Source organism: Haliotis asinina, chromosome 13 (assembly GCF_037392515.1).
Source record: "Haliotis asinina isolate JCU_RB_2024 chromosome 13, JCU_Hal_asi_v2, whole genome shotgun sequence".
Classification (NCBI taxonomy): Eukaryota; Metazoa; Mollusca; class Gastropoda; order Lepetellida; family Haliotidae; genus Haliotis; species Haliotis asinina.
The window spans coordinates 43835938-43856884 of NC_090292.1; the positions used below are offsets into that span (position 1 = coordinate 43835938).

General features: G+C 39.7%; 1 protein-coding gene across 1 annotated transcript; it reads right to left on the reverse strand.

Moving 5' to 3' along the window:
* Positions 1-13595: 13595 nt before the first annotated feature.
* Positions 13596-20168, reverse strand: LOC137260185 (ependymin-related protein 2-like). The gene is made up of 6 exons (XM_067797879.1): positions 20009-20168; positions 18670-18780; positions 16952-17036; positions 15497-15676; positions 14181-14275; positions 13596-14039 (listed from the first exon to the last, which is right to left on the reverse strand). The coding sequence occupies exons 1-6, from the start codon at positions 20159-20161 to the stop codon at positions 13971-13973; spliced, it is 693 nt and encodes a 230-aa protein (XP_067653980.1). The 5' UTR covers positions 20162-20168; the 3' UTR covers positions 13596-13970.
* Positions 20169-20947: the final 779 nt, after the last annotated feature.

The window sequence follows — 20947 nt, forward strand, 5'->3', positions numbered from 1 at the left end:
GTGAAAAATGTCTTTATTCTGCTATTGCCACAATTAATGCATTTTATAAGATTGCAGGACTTAAAATAAATATTGATAAGACTAAAGCAATCTGGATAGGATCAAAAGCAGGTTGTAGAGATAAACTATGTCAGAATTTATATATTGAATGGCGAGAAAATGAATTTAATGTCCTGAGAATTATATTTAATGCTGAATTGAAAGATCTATGGATCATCAATACAAAGAAAAAACTAGAGGAATTAAATAGATTATCAGCTGGAGAAAAAGACATCTAACACTTATTGGCAAAATGACTGTTATCAAGACACTAGCTATTTCAGAATTAGTTCATATCTTCAATACATTACCAAATCCACCCCAAGATTTTGTTACCTCCCTTGACAAAATATTTTTCAGATTCATTTGGAATGACAAAACTGACAAAATCAAGAGAAGTACTTTGAAAAAGGATTATGAGCAGTGCCTTTAAACTATCTACTTTGAGACGCTATTTAAGAAAATCATCAATATGTAATCCATGCAATTTACCTTTACATGAAAACATTAAATTTGGTGCCAATTTTTGTAATATTGTACATATTCACAATCCATATTGGAAAGATGTATTAAAAGCATGGAATATATATTGTAAAAAAAACACTATAGAGGAAAGCAACCGTGATTAAATTTTAGCACAGCCACTATGGTTTAATCATAAATTTAAAAACCATAATCATTACATCAAACACTAGGCAAATAAAGGACTATTAACCATCAAGGACTTGTGTGATGAAGATAGTTTGATGTCTTTTGAATGTTTGAAAAGTAAATATTTAATAAAAGGGGCAGAGTTAGATCATAGATATCTCCTAAATATTTTACCTGAAGCATGGAAAAACATAATAACAAATCATAGGTATATGCATATCTATGACATGAATCTAAATTCTTATCAAAAGAATTTTATGAAATCAATACGTGGCTCAAGATTATTTTATGATATACTGTCATTTAACAATAATAATGCTCACGTGTGTCATAAATGGGAAAATATGTTAGATGACACAAATTTTGATTGGCCAATGACTTTTAAGTCTTACAGACAAGACATTAATGATGTAAAACTCTTAGATTTCCAATTTAAAGTCTTACATGGTATCATCTATACCAAAAAGGAACTCTTAAAAATGAACCTTATTCAAAGTGCCTTTTGCAGCTTTTGTAAGGATGAAGATGAAACGTGCCATGTTTATTGGGAATGCCGTGAAACTAAGAACATTTTGGAATGATCTTCAAATTTGGATTAACACTTACTTGATACAAAAATGTCATCTGACAAAACATTTAGTGTAATTTGGTGCCTTAATAATAATAAAAAAAACATTACTTAATCATATCACTATTTCAGCAAAAAGACATATCTATGTCTCTTCTTTGAAAGGAATCATTCCAAAATCTAATAACTTAATAAATACTTTAAAAGATATTTTCACTGCTGAAAGCTTCATTCCAAAAGAAAGAATGACATGATAAAATTTGCAAAGAAATGTCATCCTTTACTCCTACTATTCAAACCTGACCTGTGATGCAGCAACTGCTTCTGTGAAGTCTTGATCCGTTTCCACTTTAGAAACAAAAATAAAACAAAAATAAATAAATAAATAAATAAATAAATAAATAAATAAATAAATAAATAAATAAATAAATAAATAAATAAATAAATATCATTGTTCTAATTAGATATTGCTTAATTAGTTAACCAATTTATAATAACTGAACTGATGCATCTCTGGGAACATATATTACAGGGCGGCTCTATGATGACATACAAAACACAATAAGTTAAATGTTGGCGAAATATACAATACGCATTCATTCTGACGCTAGACTCTGCATGATATATCAGATGTGATACTATATGTAACATATGTTTGATAAGACCTATATGTAATATCTGTCAGATAATACACGATGTATAACACGGTTGGTTGGACCTGACTGTATATACTGTGTCGGGTGTGCTATATACAGCATGATATGTCGGATATGGGGTTACATTCAACATATGTTATACATACTCACGAGTATCCATACTATCCTGCGATATGCAGTATTATATTTGATATGTCATAAAGTACGCGTCTTAACAACTTCGCATAAACATCAGATGAATGAGTCATGTATGACAGATCATATTGTCTCTATCCCTATATCTGGCCTATTATGTTGTATAGTGCATCATGTCCAAACATATCTTATTGTATGTTGCATTACATCTAATCTATCATGTTCTATAAATAATAGTGCATTACAGCTAGAATATTTTAATATCGCCTCCTGTAATATGTCATCTTGTATAATGCAAAAACATCCGACATGTTGCTTCGTTATACAGCAGTACACCCATCATACCAAGATTAGACTATTGCATACGACCTCATACTCCGGGCTTTTTTCATCGCGGATTTTTCAACTTTATGGGTTGAATTGGTATTTTGGATGATTTGGTTCTGTAAGTGCATACCGAAAGGTATCAGAATCTGCAAAGTTGTATTTTGCGTTGCATGTGACCTTTAACTCATATTCTTTAACACTACTCTAAGGTTACCGTCGTTACTTACGATTAAGTGAGATAATACTGAGCCGATTCTGGCAGTCTAAGTTATAACATTGGAACAGTGGAGAGACATCGTTATCTAAAATATATCAGTTTGCTGTGAACCCAATGTGGCCTTGACCTTAATGGTGTTGGCTAAGCATTATTACAGGGCAGTTTCGCTATTATATGATTGACTGACTATTGTCGTGTTAAATAGTCTGCTGTACACAATTAATCTAAAGAAAAGTGTATGTGTCGCCTTGTATACTGTTATGAGAGTGTATTTTCTGTAAATTGTATTATTAATTAAGTAATAATTATTATTGTTTGAATAATAATTATTATCGGTCATATTTCGTTTCATAAATGTTCGCTACTTTGTTTTGAATAACATTGACTCCCGGGAGGCTGGCCGAGAAAATTCCACGTTAGTGTCGATGGTCGTAAGTGTTCGAAAGTTCTTGAATTGATGACTGAATGTATATATAAAGTCTAGTTGCCGTGTTGCGGAGACGGAAAAACACACAGATTACTGTTGTATGTATATCTTCCTGCTTCCGTCAACGCCTGATCTACATAACCGCTGCCTAACCGCTCGCTGTATTGCATTCTACATAATTGTTTCTCACTCTCACATTAAGACTTCGGTGAGTTGAGATTATATTTGTGACTATTATTGTAGTTTCGACTCATCTGCATTGTATGAAACCAGTGTTATATTTATTTTTCAGGTTCTGAGGTGATTTCTTATACCTTTTGTCATGGCAAATTTTTAGCAGTAACAAAATCACATGTACTTAATATGTATGTTACAATAAATGATTCTTATTCTTTCTTTTTCTTTTCTCCTTTTTTGCTTAACGCCGCTTCCAGCAATTTTCACGCTTTTTGGGTGTTGTCTGTAAATAATCGAATCAGTTGGAATTTAACAGTTGGAAGTGAGCTCTTTTATTGCTGGTTGATTTATGGCCTGGTGTAAAGGTTAAGCATATTACATGCAAAAACATTAAGACCAATAGGTAAACCCAAAGCAGTGATTTACGATTTCATCTACCCGCTCCTCCCTCGTAACAAGTGGATTACTGGATTAATATTTTAATGATAGCTTGTTAAACAACTTTTTCTTTATTGCTATGTCATTTGGGGCCAAACAGATTGTACATAGAGAATGAGGGCTCCGCCATCGTAACAAATGGAGTACTGGATTAATATTTTAATGATAGCTTGTTAAACAACTCTTTCTTATTTATATGACATTTAGGGCCAAACGGATTGTAGATAGACAATGAAAGGAGATACAGTGGACGCGGCACTCATTGAGACTGAAGAAATAATCCCGTTTTGGCAATGTGCCGGATTGTAGACCTGATGATAAATGTACAAGCCACAGACGGGAATGAGATTTAATGCCAGTTTTGGCAACTTGCTGGATTGGACAGATGTCGGTTTTGACAGCTTCCAATGTATGTGCTCCGTTCTTTTTTTAATTACATGTAATTACATGTATGTTAGTGCATTCCAGATACCATATTAATCTAGTACTAACAATTCTTTCCATGACTTTACAGACTCAGCTGGTTAGACATATCAGTATGATTTCATCCATGGATGCCATTATGCCAAGACAGTGGGACATTCCAAGAAATGCATATTTCACCCAAACTATTTAGAAGTGTCACCAGACATGATTCAGTAATATGCTTCAAGAGATAGCTATCTGTGTTGTCAGGTCATGTTGCTGTTACATAATCACAACTTGGCAGTATGTAACCCATCGTAGTGAACACAATTCATTATCATCTTCACCATGAGATCTGTCTTCAAAGCTCCAAAGGAAAGAGGAGAGATGATGGTTTTTCTTCTTTGTTTTTATAAAAATATTTTCCCCCTTTTTGATAGCTCGTTGTGTGGTATTTGAAACAAATCTTTCCGGTAGATCGAGTGACTGGTCTAGATTTGGCCCTGAAATTGACGAAACAGGTTGAACTGACTGAACACAGGTCAGTCAGTCTGACATGCAGTGGAGGACATTTCTGAAAGGTGGCTTAATGCTACGGAATATATGACAGTCATGTGGTGGGGGCGTCAACGTATCTTTTGGGTTGTATTCTCTTGATTTGTGCTTCTGTTTGATACCTGAATGTACCATTTAGCACATTTATATTTGGTGTCCTCCACTGAAACGAATATCAAAAAGAATGCGACCTAAGATGAAAAATGTTGACGTGTGTAAGACGAGAGTGGATTCGAGACATACAAAGCCAGTCGGATGTTGAGATAACGGCTGTAACTGGCCTTCGATACAGCATTTCATTTCAATCGGTTAGATGTCTGGTCCGGCCAATATCGAAATTGTCTGGTCCAGACTCGATTATTTACCGACCGTCGCCATATAGCTGGCATATTGATGAGTGCGGCGTAAAACTAAACTCACACAATGTCATTGAACAATAACAGAATAATTATCAGCTATAGTATTGCTCACTCACTCACAGTCACAATCAATCACTCAGCTCTGAGGCTGTTACAGTCTTCAAAACGTCCAGCATTTCATGACCCGTAAAGGTCCGGATAGAATAGGTCATCAGTAACCCATACTTGCCATAAAAGGCGACTATGCTTGTCGTAAGAGGCGTCTAACAGGATCGGGTGGTCATGAGCAAGCTCGCTGGCATCTTTGACGCGATTGATGCTCATGCTGCTGATCACTGGATTATCTGTTCCAGACTCGATTATTTACACACTGCCGCCATATAGATGAAATATTGCTGATAACGGCATAAATCTAAACCCACTCACTTCAACATTTCATGTCTTTCAAAAACATTTAGTATTTTCATTTGCTTCAAGCGTCTGGAGATAGATTTGTAATTACATCTAAGATCACCACATTTATGAATAAGTGCCCCAAAGTTCAAAGAAAGAAGCTTTCATAGTTACGTTGTTATGGTTGTAATCAAGAAAACGTCGTCACAAGGGTGTTAGGTTTAATAATGATGCCCTCTTTAACTTTCTGTGTTCATACACAGCAACTTCAATATTGTGAAAAATTATATTGAGAGATTGCGGTCTCACTGCAGACCCCAGAAGGAGGCGAGCCACGACGGAGGCAATTACGTTTCACCTGCCCACAAGTTCCGGTAAAAAGCCTTCGAAACAGCATTTCATTTCCATCGATTAGATGTCTGGTCCTGCCCATATCGAGCAGTTGGAGAAATACTTTATTTGGATGTCTATATAACCTGATTGGCCTTCTGGTAGAGGATTCCTGCAATATAATATCATCAATGATGACAATAATGACAATGTGAGAAACCAAAATCAAATAAACATGAATTGTGTGCATTAATACTCGCCATGCACAGGGCTTGGCGTGACCAACAGACAGAAACTGTCCCATTCTACTACTCGTCGAGGTAAAATAAAGTGTTTGACACTGGAACACAGTTCCTGACACCTGTTCATTCTGCCACCAGAATCTCGTCACCTACCGACACAGAGGGGCAACCAACGGCAAACAAACAGCCCAATCAATTCAATCACCTTGTTAATCCATGTACTACCATAATAATTTCTAAATGCAAACCGCAAAGGAAGGGTGTATTCTGCTTAACAGTACAGACGGACAGAATACTGTGTATAAGACTCTGCTCTCCTAACAGGTGCTGTAACTGCACAAATCTGAAGTGGAAATAGTCATTAATATGTACATGAAGGAACGGCACGTTTGCAGCAGGTTTTCAGTAGATGCCGTCCTCAATGTACACGTGCAGGAACCTCATAGGTTTTCAGAAGATGCCGTCCTCAATGTACACGTGCAGGAACCTCATAGGTTTTCAGTAGATGCCGTCCTCAATGTACACGTGCAGGAACCTCATAGGTTTTCAGTAGATGCCGTCCTCAATGTACACGTGCAGGAACCTCACCTATTTCTGCACACCCCATCATGAATGTACACGTGAAGAAACCGCAAATCTTTCTAGAACACCACGTGCTCAATATACACGTGCAGGAACCACGCATGTTTGCAGAATACCACACCCTCAATATACACGTGCAGGAACCACACATGTTTGCAGCTGACCACACCCTCAATATACACGTGCAGGAGCCACACATGTTTGCAGCTGACCACACCCTTAATATACACGTGCAGGAGCCACACATGTTTGCAGCTGACCACATCTTCAATATACAAGTGGAGGAGCCACATATGTTTGCAGCTGACCATACCCTCAATATACACGTGCAGGAGCCACACATGTTTGCAGAATACCACACCCTCAATATACACGTGCAGGAGCCACACATGTTTGCAGCTGACCACACCCTTAATATACACGTGCAAGAGCCACACGTTTGCAGCTGACCACATCTTCAATATACACATGCAGGAGCCACTCATGTTTACAGAAAATGACGTCTTCAGTATACATTTGCGGGCAAAACGCATGCTTGCTTCAGACCACGTCTTTAATGTACGCTTGAAGGTATCACACACGTTCGCGGACTGACCTTGTCCTCATTACACACGTGTACGGAACCACACAGTCACACAGCTTACAACTGATTATGTCCACAATCTACACGCGAAGAGATCACTCATGATTGCAGCAGAAGACGTCTTCAAAATACAAATGAAGCGACCACACATGTTTTCAGCAGACCAAGCCATCAAAATACACGTGGAGCGACCACACATGTTTTCAGCAGATCACGCCATCAATATACACATGACGTGGCCAGACATGATTTCAGCAGATCACGCCATCAATATACACGTGAAACGACCAGACATGCTTACAGCAGATCACGTCATCAATGTACACGTCAAGGTATCAAACAACTTTGCAACACACTGTTTCTTCAACATACACGTCAAGGAATCACTACACGTTTTCAGTAGACCATGTCTTCCATACGATAGTTGTAGAACATGCTGGAATCACACACACACACACACACACACACGCACGCACGCACGCACGCACGCACGCACACACACACACACACGCACACACACACACCAACAACAACAACAACGACCACCACTACCTCAACCCAGGGCTTCTTATCCCCCACCCACCCACCCACATTCCACACACGCACTCACGCACTTCATCCCTGTTGCATGTTTACGTATTTACGGTCTTTGACCAAATGGTGTAAAGGGTTTTACTGTCACAGACAAACCCATATGCAACCAAAACCATTTTACAATGTATGAAAATGTGATGAAACTTTCAATCGATACTAAAACTGTAGATTAAAGTATGCAGTTCCAACCTAACTTCGTTCAGTCTGCTACAAGGTCCCTGAATTGAAGGTCATCCTTCATGACAAACACTGAACATGAACGGAAGTGTTTCGGTATTAGTGCTGTTTTCGGCACTGTTCAGCATACACCATGTTTGCCAAGGTTTCAACGTATTCTTTGATAAAACTGTGAGGCTTTCTTACAACATATCCCTGAAGGATTGCATCGTTAGCTGTATTAATCAAAAGGGATGTCTTTTTTTCGACTACTCGTCAATGTTCTGCGTTGCCGTATTCGTTGTAACCAAGAGATTTGAATTGAACATACCCTGCGAAATTAGACGAGAATGTTCCAAGAGGTCCGACTTCATCAAATTGTACCCTCGTGTAAGTACACACCTTTACTTACTAGAAAAGATGGCGTTTTAGCAATATTCGTGCAATTGTGTGATAATCAGTCATAAGGTAATCACATTGCCAGTGGCGGAGCGGATTTACAGTGCCTTTGGTTGGAAGATATCGGGGTTGCAGCATCAACTCCTCTTCACAGCCCTGTGTGTGTGGGGGGGAGGGGGTGTTAGTAATATTGGCATTATTTCAGCCATGTTGTTATGAAGTCATCCTAACCACAATTAAAGTTGAAGTATAGCGATCCATGGACGAAAGACAGTAGAACTGAAAGTCGCGTCTATCGCTAAAATCTGATTTTAATCAGAACAATACGATGCAAACCTGAGCTATTGACCATCCAATCTCGTTAGTCGCCTCTAATGACAAGGATAACCGCCTTTTGTTTCAGCATATAATCTTCTTTATTCATGAAGAATGTACGCCTCCGGCCCATGTTCATGCATGTGGTCAGTCAGGATATAATGTATGCTACTATAGACATATATTATACATTTATCATCCAAAAGTGTGTTCTACAGGCGATATCGCTTGTGTTGTGAGATCAGACACAAAGTTTGCACAATGCCCTGACAATGTTATGACGTCATGAACTTGACATCACTGCACTGCAAATCTAATGGCAGGGCTGTGTCCAGAGATGTACATGATTTTGGATGACATCCGAGTGTCTACTGATTACAATATTATTATATCAGCACTCGTTGATAAAAGTAAAAATATACCTGGCAAGTCTGAAATATTTGTAACTTTATCAACTGGTGTTGATATACTTGATATCAGCAATCCGCGGATATTGTATCACGTGATATGTCGACGTCACACTGGCCATCAAAAACATATTTATTTAAAAAAAAAAATCCAGGATGAAACTGGTCCTCGAAGTGACATTTGAACGTGCCTGAAGTCAAGACAGAATGTCTGCACAAATGATGAGGTATTTGGAATGGTTCTGCTGTCTTATATGTGTCAAGGCCGTGAAGACAGCTTTGGTCTCAATGGAACGTTTGTCGGAAATTCTTCATGATGACTTGGCCATCATCCTAGAATCCGTCTGTAAAATGGGTCAATGGGTGCTATATACACATGAGCATTAGTTAAGCATCACCCATTTTCATGCTATAAGATTGTGTTTAACACAACACACTGGTCATTCATGATATGGAAACCGAATACATGGTTATAATTTCGTTAACTGAATTATCTAAAGTGTCAATCCATCAACTACCAAAACTGCTGCTGTTTCTTTGTAATTTATTGACGGTCAAGGAGCATGTGGTCACACAGACAATATCTGTGTAATGGTGATATCAGTATTTGTTGTATCCTCCCCTCGCACGGATAACTGCTGCAACCCTACTCCTCATGCTGGAAATCAAATGCCGAATGCTCATCACTGGAATCCTCTGCCATTCCTCATGAAGAGCCTGAGCTACTTCCTGCAGATTTTGAACAGGTGGATCCCTTACTTGAACTTGACGCCCCAGGTGGTCCCATAAATGCTCATTTGGGTTGAGATCAGGGTTTCTCGCGGGCCTAGCTAATCAGTCAACTGCGTTGTTCTGCAAGTATGCGGTAACAGCTCTGGAGCGATTCTGCCTAGCATTATCGTCCATAAATACTGGCCGACAAGTGAGGGGATGGTTACAACAGCAGCTTCGAGTACTTCCTGTTGGCATCTCTGACCATTGAGTGTCCTTTGAATGGTGATAAGATTCAGCTTACAGTCACAGGAGATACACTAAAAACACCATTACAGAACCATCGCCAAAGGGTTCAGCCGCATGGATCATCCGTTGTTCATAAGCCTCATTACACCTTCTCCAAACTCGCCAACGGCCACCAGTAACACGAAAAGAAAACGTTTTTCACGGATCCTGCGCCATGTCCTCAGATTACGGTTTTGTCGTTGATTACACCACGCCAAGCGTTGAGCCTTGTGTCTGACAGTGAGTAAGGAACATCTGATTTGACAGACCTGAGCCTCCTTCTGATGGAGAAGAACATCCTATCTCCATCGTTCTCTGAGATCTTTGCCATTGGTCGTGGGTACTGCGTCTCACTAGGCGAGTAACGGGGAGTAGTCTTTCTCGGCCTTCCTGGACGATCCTTGACGTAACCAGTGGCCGCATGTTTTCTTACAAGGCGACTAATGACCAAACGCTGCGACAGGACAAACCTACTTCATGCATACCATTAATCTGCCCTCTTGTATTTTCAGAATGCCTACCCCTCAGCATGTCCAAAAAAGTTCAATTTCAGCACTGTTTCACTTATTGATGCGTCGATATCGAAGGCAATGAGAATACATCATTTCACCTTTTTATACCCCTCAGTCGCTTGCACCATGATAGAACTTTAGCATGAAAAGCATGTATTTGAGTCATCAGGTGAATTTCATGCTAACTGCATGTGTAATTATATATAACTGGTTGACTTCTCTGTTTTGATCCCTTTTCCTTACAATCGACAATTATTTTTGATGGTGCTTAATTAATGCTCATTTGTATATTTGTAACGTAACTGTTTGCATTCCTGTTGGAATACATAAGATTTGTCTCAGACATTTTTGAATTTGGTGAGGGTAAGTTCGACCTGTGGCTGCACTATCAGAAATCGATCAGGTACTGTGTCCAGTGTTACCTACCTATATCTGGTTGTATCCTGATTTCAATCTGTCGATCCATTTATTTCAGGTGAGAAAATGAGTTTATATAGAAAATTTGAAACACAATTCAATTGGAAATTTGTCAGTTTCTTCCCAACTTCCAATGTTTCCATTAGCAAAAGGTCAAGTAAGATATATCTAGTGGAAATGACAATGGTGGAATCGCAAATCACTGATTTGAGTTCATTTAATGGTTTTAATGTTTGTCGTCTCGAAATTGATATGTCATGCTCAACCTTTACACCTGACCATAATTCAACGAGCGATTAGCTAATACGAGCTCACTGGCATCTGTAGGAATACCTTTAGCTTGTGATGACAAACGTATTATCGTCAATGTCTTCAACGGTCGTAGGTTTGAAATTTCTGGTTGTTAAACATTCATGAGTAATAGTCAGATGACGATCGACAGCTGATTTCTGCTAAAAGTAATGCCTAATTTCAGAATGTTTTGAAAGAACGAAAACAGTTTCGAAATAATTTGTATCTGCTTTTTAAAACTGCGTCTAACTGTGAGTTGTTTCCTCTAACTTTCGTGTGTTTTTGAAGACCAAAAAGAGTGTTTGAGTAATATAATCAGTTGTAGCACGGTTGTTACTCTACTAAACCGCGAAGATCCGGGTTAGAACTGATCTTCAGTGAACCGTGCTTGTCTTAAGAGACTAACATAAACGGGTGATCAGGCTCCCTCACTTTATTGACACGTGCCATTGTATGTCAGTTGAAGAAATCGATAATCATCCTGTTGATCACTGGATTGTCTGGTCCAAACTCGGTTATCTATAGACCAGAAAACTTTTCAACTGGACCTTTGCAATATTGATGAGAGCGGCGTAAAACTATACAACATCGACGACGTCGACAGCCAGTCATCAGTTTCAGTTGTATCTAGCGTAAACGTTCGGTAAAGAGTTCAGTAAAGTGAGATGCTTTTCGCTTTCATTTGAGTGAAATTGTCACGAACTTCTGGAGAAAGATATGCAAGCACGTCTATTATCACAGTGCTTACTAATGAAATAATGTTGCTTGGTTTAAGGAAAGAAGGAAAGATGAAAGACGCTTTTCCTTACGTTGACATTACTCGGCGGATGAGTGCTTGAGTGAGTGAGTCTAATTTTACGCCGCACTCAACAATATTCCAACTATATTGTAACGGTCTGTAAATAATTAACCCGACAATGGACCAGACAACCCAGTGCTCAAGAACATGAGCATCGACCTGCGCAAGAGTCAACATGTGACATGTGTCAACCAAGTCAGCGAGCTTGACCACCCGAACCCATCCTTTTTAATGACCTCAAAATGGACCATGCGCAGTGATTAGGTAAGAACAGGCCTACTCGACCCCCCCCCCCCCTCCCCCAAAAAAAAAAAAAAAAAAAAAAAAAAAAATAATAAATAAAAAAGATATAAATAAATAAATAAATAAATAACAGATTTCTCTTGCAGTCGGAGTTACATGTGGTGTTAAGAGTATGTACTCTTCTCATCATGACAGGTCATTCACGGTCATCTCTGGCCTTGTGAGACTAGATTACCGGTCAGATTACCATGTAAATAAAATGATAATGCCATTTAGAAAGTGCTCAAATGCATTAGTGGCTGAGCGGGCCAGGGGACTGACTTTGTGTGCTGGCTATTATGTGCCTGACTCTGAGGGTGCGGGTTCAAATCCCGAAAGGGACTCAACCAAAAAGTAGTAGAATTTGTACTTTACTAAGAAAGTGTAATCCCAGATATAGATTTAGATTGCCATGCCGATGACCTGGGTTCCATTTTCCACCTCGGTAAATGTGTGAAACCCACGTCTGGTGTCAACATGGTGACATCACTCACTCACTCACTCACTCACTCACTCACTCACTCACTCACTCACTCACTCACTCACTCACTCACTCACTCACTCACTCACTCACTCACTCACTCACTCACTCACTCACTCACTCACTCACTCACTCACTCACTCACTCACTCACTCACTCACTCACTCACTCACTCACTCACTCACTCACTCACTCACGTCTTGTTTCAGGCCCTGGCTGGAGCTTGCTCGGACCACAGATGCGGCAGAAGCAAGAAGTGTGAGCCCAAGGCTCATGGTGGTTACCGCTGTGTCTAGACATTGTCAAAATTACAAAGACTCGTGGCCCTCTGCATGTAAGCAAATTCAGTCTTCAAATGACTTTTGGACTTCAATCTGCGAAGATTCTGAAATTGGTTTAATAACTACGTCTTTTTTCTTGTCTTGTCTTTAACGTGTCTAGCACCACAATATCAACACATTGGGGCTGCATTCGGTAGCAGGTGGTAGTTTAACGTGACAGAAGAGGTCCACCAGCGCGGGAATGGCTGGTTGTTATTGATTCTAATCGCACTATGGACGTATCAAGACTGGATTGGTTGGTTGGTTGTTTGTTGCGCTATATTATCGACCCATGAGGAAGAGGCGGATGAGGAAGACGGCGTAGACGTCGATCCTTCTGGTCCCAGTTACTTTAGCGTCATGTTTTAGCGTCATGTTCCGGAAACAGTTACGACATCGCCGACGCCAGTGGAAACTGAACCAAAGACAATGTCTGCGGATCCTTGTGGGGAGACAACATTCTAAGCTAGACCTGAGAGTGGATAACAGCATAATGGAGGATAACAGCATAATGGAGGATAACAACTCAAATATCCAGGTTTCTATGCAGAAAACAAAATATTTATTTCGGCTTCGACATGCAATACATACTACAGCGAGGGGCGAATAGAAGGATCATTATATACACAGCACCGTGTCCACAGACTCGAATGGTCAGCCGTTTGTCCTGTACCTATACTCAGGAATGAACAGTGGCTTAGGCTGTAATTGTAAACGGTTTCCATTTTCCTTAAATGATAATGTGCAGGATCTGCTATTTAAAATCAAAAGTGTGTTACTGAAGACAGACACATCAAGATGCTTAAGATGCTGTCATGTTTGAACTATTCCTACAGCAATTTATTGTTCGTTCTTGAATCCTCTCAGGTTACGCTGAACATTAGCCTCTGTGGTGGCATAGTAAATAATTCTGGTTACATGTTGGCACGACTTTTCCACAGCAAAGGGATCTCTTCAACAGAGGAGGTGTTTGTTATCGAAGACTGAAAAGAATAAAAAAAACCTCTTTGATTGTTGCATTCCTAGCCGGCGGGATGAGATTTTGATCATAGTTGCCTCAGCAACGAAATTTGGAACATAACCCGTATTAATGTTGCCTTTCATCACTAAAAATCAATTAATACCTGTGAACAAGTTGGACAGAAATCTGGCGGATCAAAGACCGATTCATCAAACTCTCCGCCGAGGTTTGCAAAACCAGTTGATTGAAGGATGTTATCTGAAAAAGGGTACAAAGTAAACTAGTTTTTAACCAACATCCTCTGACAAAATAAATACATGGTATATTCAAAATTGCTGCATGCGATGTTAAACAGCAACCGAACCAATTCAAAGTAATTATGAATTATTACATAAATGTCGGTTTTGTTGCATGTTAAAGACAACTGCACTTCGAATAGAAGAATACGAATAGTACGTATGTGTGTGCGTGCGTGCGTGCGTGCGTGCGTGCGTGCGCGCGCGTGTAAAATCTTCCTCTAGGCAAAACCATTTTGCCGAGCCAACGGGTTAACAGCAACCCGTCTCACTCTTTGAGGTAAGCATCGATTTGCAACCTGTTCCTTGTATGGAGAGTACCAAACAGTGTTTTTAAACCACTTTTCGCACATTTTCTGGAAATTACGTTTCATTTTATTGCACAATAAGCGTTTTCTGCAAATGAAGCTGTCATCGTCCACTCATTCACGTAGTACTGTTTGTGAATCTTACACAAAAATATACTTTGTTGGGCTGCTCAAAAGAAATACTGAACATTAATGGGTAGGTTCACATTTTACATAACAAGAACAATATTGCATTGATGTCAGTGTATGCTACCCATCAAAATTTAGACTCACTTACTGTATGTTATTTATGTATATATGAATACAAGGAAAATGAACTACTTCACTAACTTTTGAAATACAACTGCAAACCCTATGCAGATTACTTGCTTGACAATCAAATTGCTGAAAACCATACATGCGTGTGAACATCTACGCTTTGGGTGTTATTTTTCTTAAGAATTAGACAATTTGCATTGAGTTTCATTATTTATTGAAATAACTGCAATGATCTTTTAAAGTGTTGGATGGGCAATATAGTATGAATAAGGGACTTGTCATCGACGGACAGTATGATAACGATCCCGAAGATGGGCTGTGGGTCACCAATAGTGAGTGAGCGAGTTTAGTTTTACGCCGCACTCAGCAATATTCCAGCTATATACATAATCGAGTCTGGATCAGACAATCCAGTGATTAACAGAGACAAGCATAGCCGCCTTTTATGGCAAGCATGGATTGCTGAAGGCCTATTCTACTCTGGGAACTTCAGAGGTTTGTGTCACCAGTGAGTAAGGGAACATTATTTAGATCCAGACGAAGGGAGAGAAAGAAAGTAAACAGTTTTCATTTTTTAGTAAAGGAACACAGTAACTAGTGGTGCAAATACTACTTACAATCATCCCTTCCGTAAATGTCTGTTTGAATGGGGATGCATTCTTTCGATACAACAACGAAGCTGTCTATCTCACTTTCGGGGTGGGGACCAAAGCCACGGTCGCGTTCATAGTAAATTGTTGATTGCAGAGAGTTACTTCCGAATCCAAGAGAAAAGTCAAATGCTTTTTTGAATTTATCTGAAAAACAGATGACATTTTAAGTTTCTTGTTCTTTGCCATGACAGAGAAACTGAGAACACGTGCGGCACACACGGGTAATTGGTATCATTACGTTATAGTGAGATCGTTAAATGTTAGGCCGCTTTGTGAAATATTCCGTGGAAACTTGTACTAGTCAATTATTATTTTTATTATTGGATATTTATATAGCTATAGCGCACATATCCATGCAAAGATTGCTTGCTCAAGGAGCTGGTGTTTGTTTCCCTCGATAATTGGATGTCCGTTTCGGCGTCGCATCGTATTATCAATCTCAACTCCCTGGGAAGTGTACAACTCGTACAGCCAGTAGGCGCAGTTTATTGTGGCTTTCTCATCCTAACGCGGTACCTAATTCACAGCTGTGTGGACTGGGACACGTATTCACAGTACTCTGTTACTGCAGGTTGCAGTAACCGCAACTAAGTGTATGAACATGTTCGTGTAATCACCATCTGTACTAACGGGTTCCTGGGTTCTTTTAAGTGTACAGGATTGTGTACTGTACACTAAGGGTTGTGACAACACCGACAGATTCTGCACACAAATCTGACTCCAAGGTTTTCACACCCGGTCACAGGTGGGCTCGATGCGGACACCTCAACCTCGCTGGATCACTAGCCTGGCGCTTTATCCAGCTCGCCCACCGGGCCCACAAGACGACATTGATAAATGCCTTCGTCCAACCTTGACAGTGAAGGAATCGACATTTTCAATGAGCCAGTATAGCTTCGCAGCTTTTTCGGCCATATTCCAGTAATAGTGAGTGAGTGCGTTCAGTTTTACGCCGCACTCAGCAATATTCCAGCAATCGGGCGGCAGTCTGTAAATGAACTAGTCTGGACCAGACAACCCAGTGATCAACCCAGATGAACATCGATCTGCGCATCTGGGTCGATGTCATATGTCAGCCAGTCAGAGTGCCCTGACCACCCGATCCCTTTAGGCGTCGCTTACGACAAACAATACCTCCTTTTATGGCAAGCATTGGATTTATTTAGTGTAGTACGGACTACAAAAACTGAACATTAGTTGATGGGCAGCGGCAGCGTTAGGACTAGCTCTCGCTGTTAAACCTGCGAGAAGCGATGTGTACTCCCCAGAGAGTTCAGATTGATGATATGATATGCCGCTGAGACTGATAGCCACTTATCGAGGGAAAAATTACGAGCGCCTTGCGCACTTTATTCCTTGATATGTGTTGTTTATAAGTATATTATAATAATAATGATAATTAGCATATATTATACTTACCTGTAACACAGAACTTAGCAAACTTGAGGTTTAACTTCTGGACGATGCATACACTCTTCTTTAGATTGATTGTATACAGCAGACCCTTAAACATGAAATCTCAGGTATTCAGTCAATCGTAATACATTGATAGCAGTGCAGTGAAATGGTGTCATAGAGAAATTCGTTTGCCTTTTATGTATGTGTATTTTAGATAACGGCATCTCTACCACTACAAAAGAAGCTGGTTTCTGGAACACTGAAACTGAGAAGAAACGTCACGGAAACCAACATTTCCAGTTGGTATCCAGAGAGTTTCCTATAGTTTCATTGTGGTTTCCATGCATCTGAAACTGCACCATTTCAGGATGGTTTCCAGTTCGTTCCATTACCCACTTTTCCAAGTGGAATCCAGTTGGTTTCCGTGTTATTAATTTACTGTAGGTTTCCATGAAAACTGAAACTGAATTTTGCACCATTTCCAGCTGGTTTCCTGTGCGCTTCATTGCTAACTCCTCCAAGCAGGATCCATCTGGTTTCCATGTATGATTTTAACGAAGGTTTCAGCCTGGTTTCCATGTATGAGTTTATTGTAGGTTTCAACCTTTTTGGATACTGTAAGAAACATTCATAATTGGTTGAGTATTCTCTACATGGATGTCAGACTCATGAGTGAGTTTAAGCTATGTAGCTTACAAACATGAGTGAGTGAGTGAGTGAGTGAGTGAGTGAGTTCAGTTTTACGCCGCACTCAGCAATAATCCAGCTGTGTGGTGGCTATCTGTAAATAATCGAGTCAGGACCAGACAATCCAGGAGGAGAGAGGTTTAATTCAGTGAGCTGTGTGCAACACCTTGACACATTAATTCAAAAGAGGGGCCATGGGTGGTGGGGTGGAGGGAAATAAAATGCACATTACTAGAACAGTTGAAGTGTTGGGCGCTCATATAAGATTATCAGCCCCTAAATTGACCCCAGGTATTTACTTATGCTTCTGTCTCGTCGTTTTCCTTTTGAATAAACAAAACAAAAGTATGTTCGACATGCGTCCGCGCTTAGATCTGTTGATCGTTAAAATGTTAATCAATCATTCCAAAGGTCCTTCATTTAATAGATGCAGCGTTCCTATCCATATTTCTTTTTGACAGAAAGCACATGTAGATTCTCACTCGTAGGTACGTGACTGGGTCCATATACTGGTAGATATGCCACAAATGCGGTTTCTTTTAATGTGTACTTCTTGTACATGTTCTCCAGTCATTTCAGACATGTTAGGTACATTTAAAACATCGTATAATACACCCTTGTATCCTTTTTGTATGACACGTGAAGGTCCGGGGTAGAATAGGCCTTCAGCAATCCGTGCTTGCCATAAAAAGCGATTAAACTTGCCGTAAGAGGCGACTAACGGGATCGGGTGATCAGGGTGACTGACTTGGCTGACATGTCATCGTTCTCAATTGTAGAGATCAATGCTCATGTTCTTGATCACTGGATTGTCTGGTCCAGACTTGATTATTCACAGACCGCCGCCACACAGCTGGAATATTGCTGAGTGCAGCGTAAAACTCAACGAACTCACTCACTCACCCACGTTTATAAGCTACAACATTGTTTACAAAGTAGAAAAAAACGAAATTACTACTAAGAATATAAAACAAAAATTATTGAAAAATCACCCACTCACTCATTCACAAAACTTAAGTGCGAAACTACAAGAAAGCTAAAATTAACGTTACCTCTTTGTGATCGGCTATGACTTTAGATTCTCCGTGTTTATTGTCAATGGAATAGTTGCTGATGATAGCTAGCCTTTCATTGGCCGCGTCGTAGTATTCAACAGAAGATCCCTGAAACAAGCACTCATGTCTTATCCGCGTGCGTATAAGTCATTGAGGATCCCTGCATTATTTATTATTTACTTAAATATAAAAGAAAAACTGACAGACGTACTGGGTCGTCAGCTGTTGCCATTGTTACCCAAATGCATCGATGGTTGTTATGTTAACCACAGAATTTCTGGTCCGGAAGAGTAACTGCCATTAGGCATTGGCCCGTGCCTGTACTGATTTTTTCGGCATTTCTTATACATGTGGTATGGATTTAGTTTTCAAGAGTAGTGTCCCTTTCTCTGAAAGGTAGATAACTCTCAAGCTACTTCGATGCCAACATGGCGTCTTACGCTTCAAAGACAATTGACAAGTATTTTCAGATTTCACTGGTGAGCACTTTCTTCATTCACAGGGAAAGACAATATCTATTCTAGATCCCCATGCACCACCGTATGTAAACCAGTCAATTATCGAAATAATTCATTACGAGCAGAAAGTTCAATTGTACCATTAAGAAATAAACGTTTCGACAGGATAATTAGGACATACTCTTGACATATTCGCTATGATTTAGATATCGTTACTTAATTGCGTCAATTGATGATAGAAGCATAAGCGTTATGTGTGTAAATACAAACGGAAGAAAATTTTCTTCGGGAGATTTTAACGGTTTAATTGATCCGGGTTTCAGGCTTCATGTCATTTAGTAAAAGATACCATAACTCGTTTTAACTTTACTTAAACTATATGTAAGTAGCGGCCACAAAATTTCCGAGTCCCACGCTGAGATTCGAACAACTGTCTTCTGTTCCAAAGTCGGACGCCTTGTCCACATGACCAAAGAGATTAACCCCGTCAGCAAAGCTGACAGGGTCATGCTGTCATCTGTGGGATGTCTCCACACCCTGCCATATGTATGTTCATATTGGAAATTCAAACATGACAATTCTCCCTCACCCTCTCTCTCTCTCTCTCTCGCTCTTTCTCTCACTCTCTTGAAGATCTAAGAGAGAGGGGGGGGGGAGAGAGGAGTTAATTTAAAGAGTGACTCAGAGTCAGATCACTCATGTGAAAGAAGTAGGAGAGGGTGTTCTTTATACGAGGGTAAAGAGGAGCAATTTGTGAGTGAGTAATGCAATGCATTTCGTGTGTGTAAGAGAGAGAGAGCATTTGACGGGGGAGAGTGCTTGTACGGAATTAACGTGAGATTATAAGAGAGTACAGACATCGAGAAAGTGTGACTTACGGCATCGGCGAAGGGAACAGGCACCCCTTCTACCTTTGATAAAGCAAGACCAGCGGTGAATCTTTGAGCAAACCACTTATCGGGGGCGCAGCAGACATCTGCCGCTCCCACAGAAGGGGACAACACGGACAGCAGAATTATGTATCCCAACATGCTCCCAGATGCTCGTCAAATGTGTGGTGTGAGTCGGGGTCCTCTCCCTTATAAGCAATACCGCCTCCGGGAAGGAGGGGCTGGGGGAGTTCTGAAGAGTCAATGTGCCCCATATTTCCTGGAATATATTGAACTTGTGATCTGAAAAAAAGTATTGAAAACGTCCAACTTATATTTTCCTGTGTTAATCAAATTAGACAAATGGAATATAATATTATTCCAGTTTTATTAGATGCCAATTGCTTTTAATAACAACGTAATGAAACGGTTACAATAGATACATTAAAGCTCACTCGCCGCTATCTACGGTTGGATTATGAATAACCCAACAGCCTCCAGTTCGCAACAAATATAGTATTAGTATCAACGGAGTTTTATAATTAGGTTTCATTTAATGCCACAACCAACAATTAAATAAATAATATTCTTTCTTAAAAGAGCTGAGCACGGGAGCACGGGATATCACTGGATGCATTTGGAAATATAGATTTGTAATTATTAAACGTGTGTTTTAATTAGATATACTTCTCATGGTCATTTATTCGAATTTCTTTATTGTTTAATGAACCTTTGGCTTCACTATCTGCCGTGATAATGCCAACATATTAAAAATATATTAAACTGTTTAAGAGTAATAAAGTAATAACAGATCATTTATAAGGCGCATATGTTCACGTGTAATGGATGTTGAAAGCCCTTATGTTATGCCGCACGTCGGACGTTGCCATAAATGTAGAACAGTCTTAGATATGATAGGACCATGAATAACGCTACGTTGCTATTAGA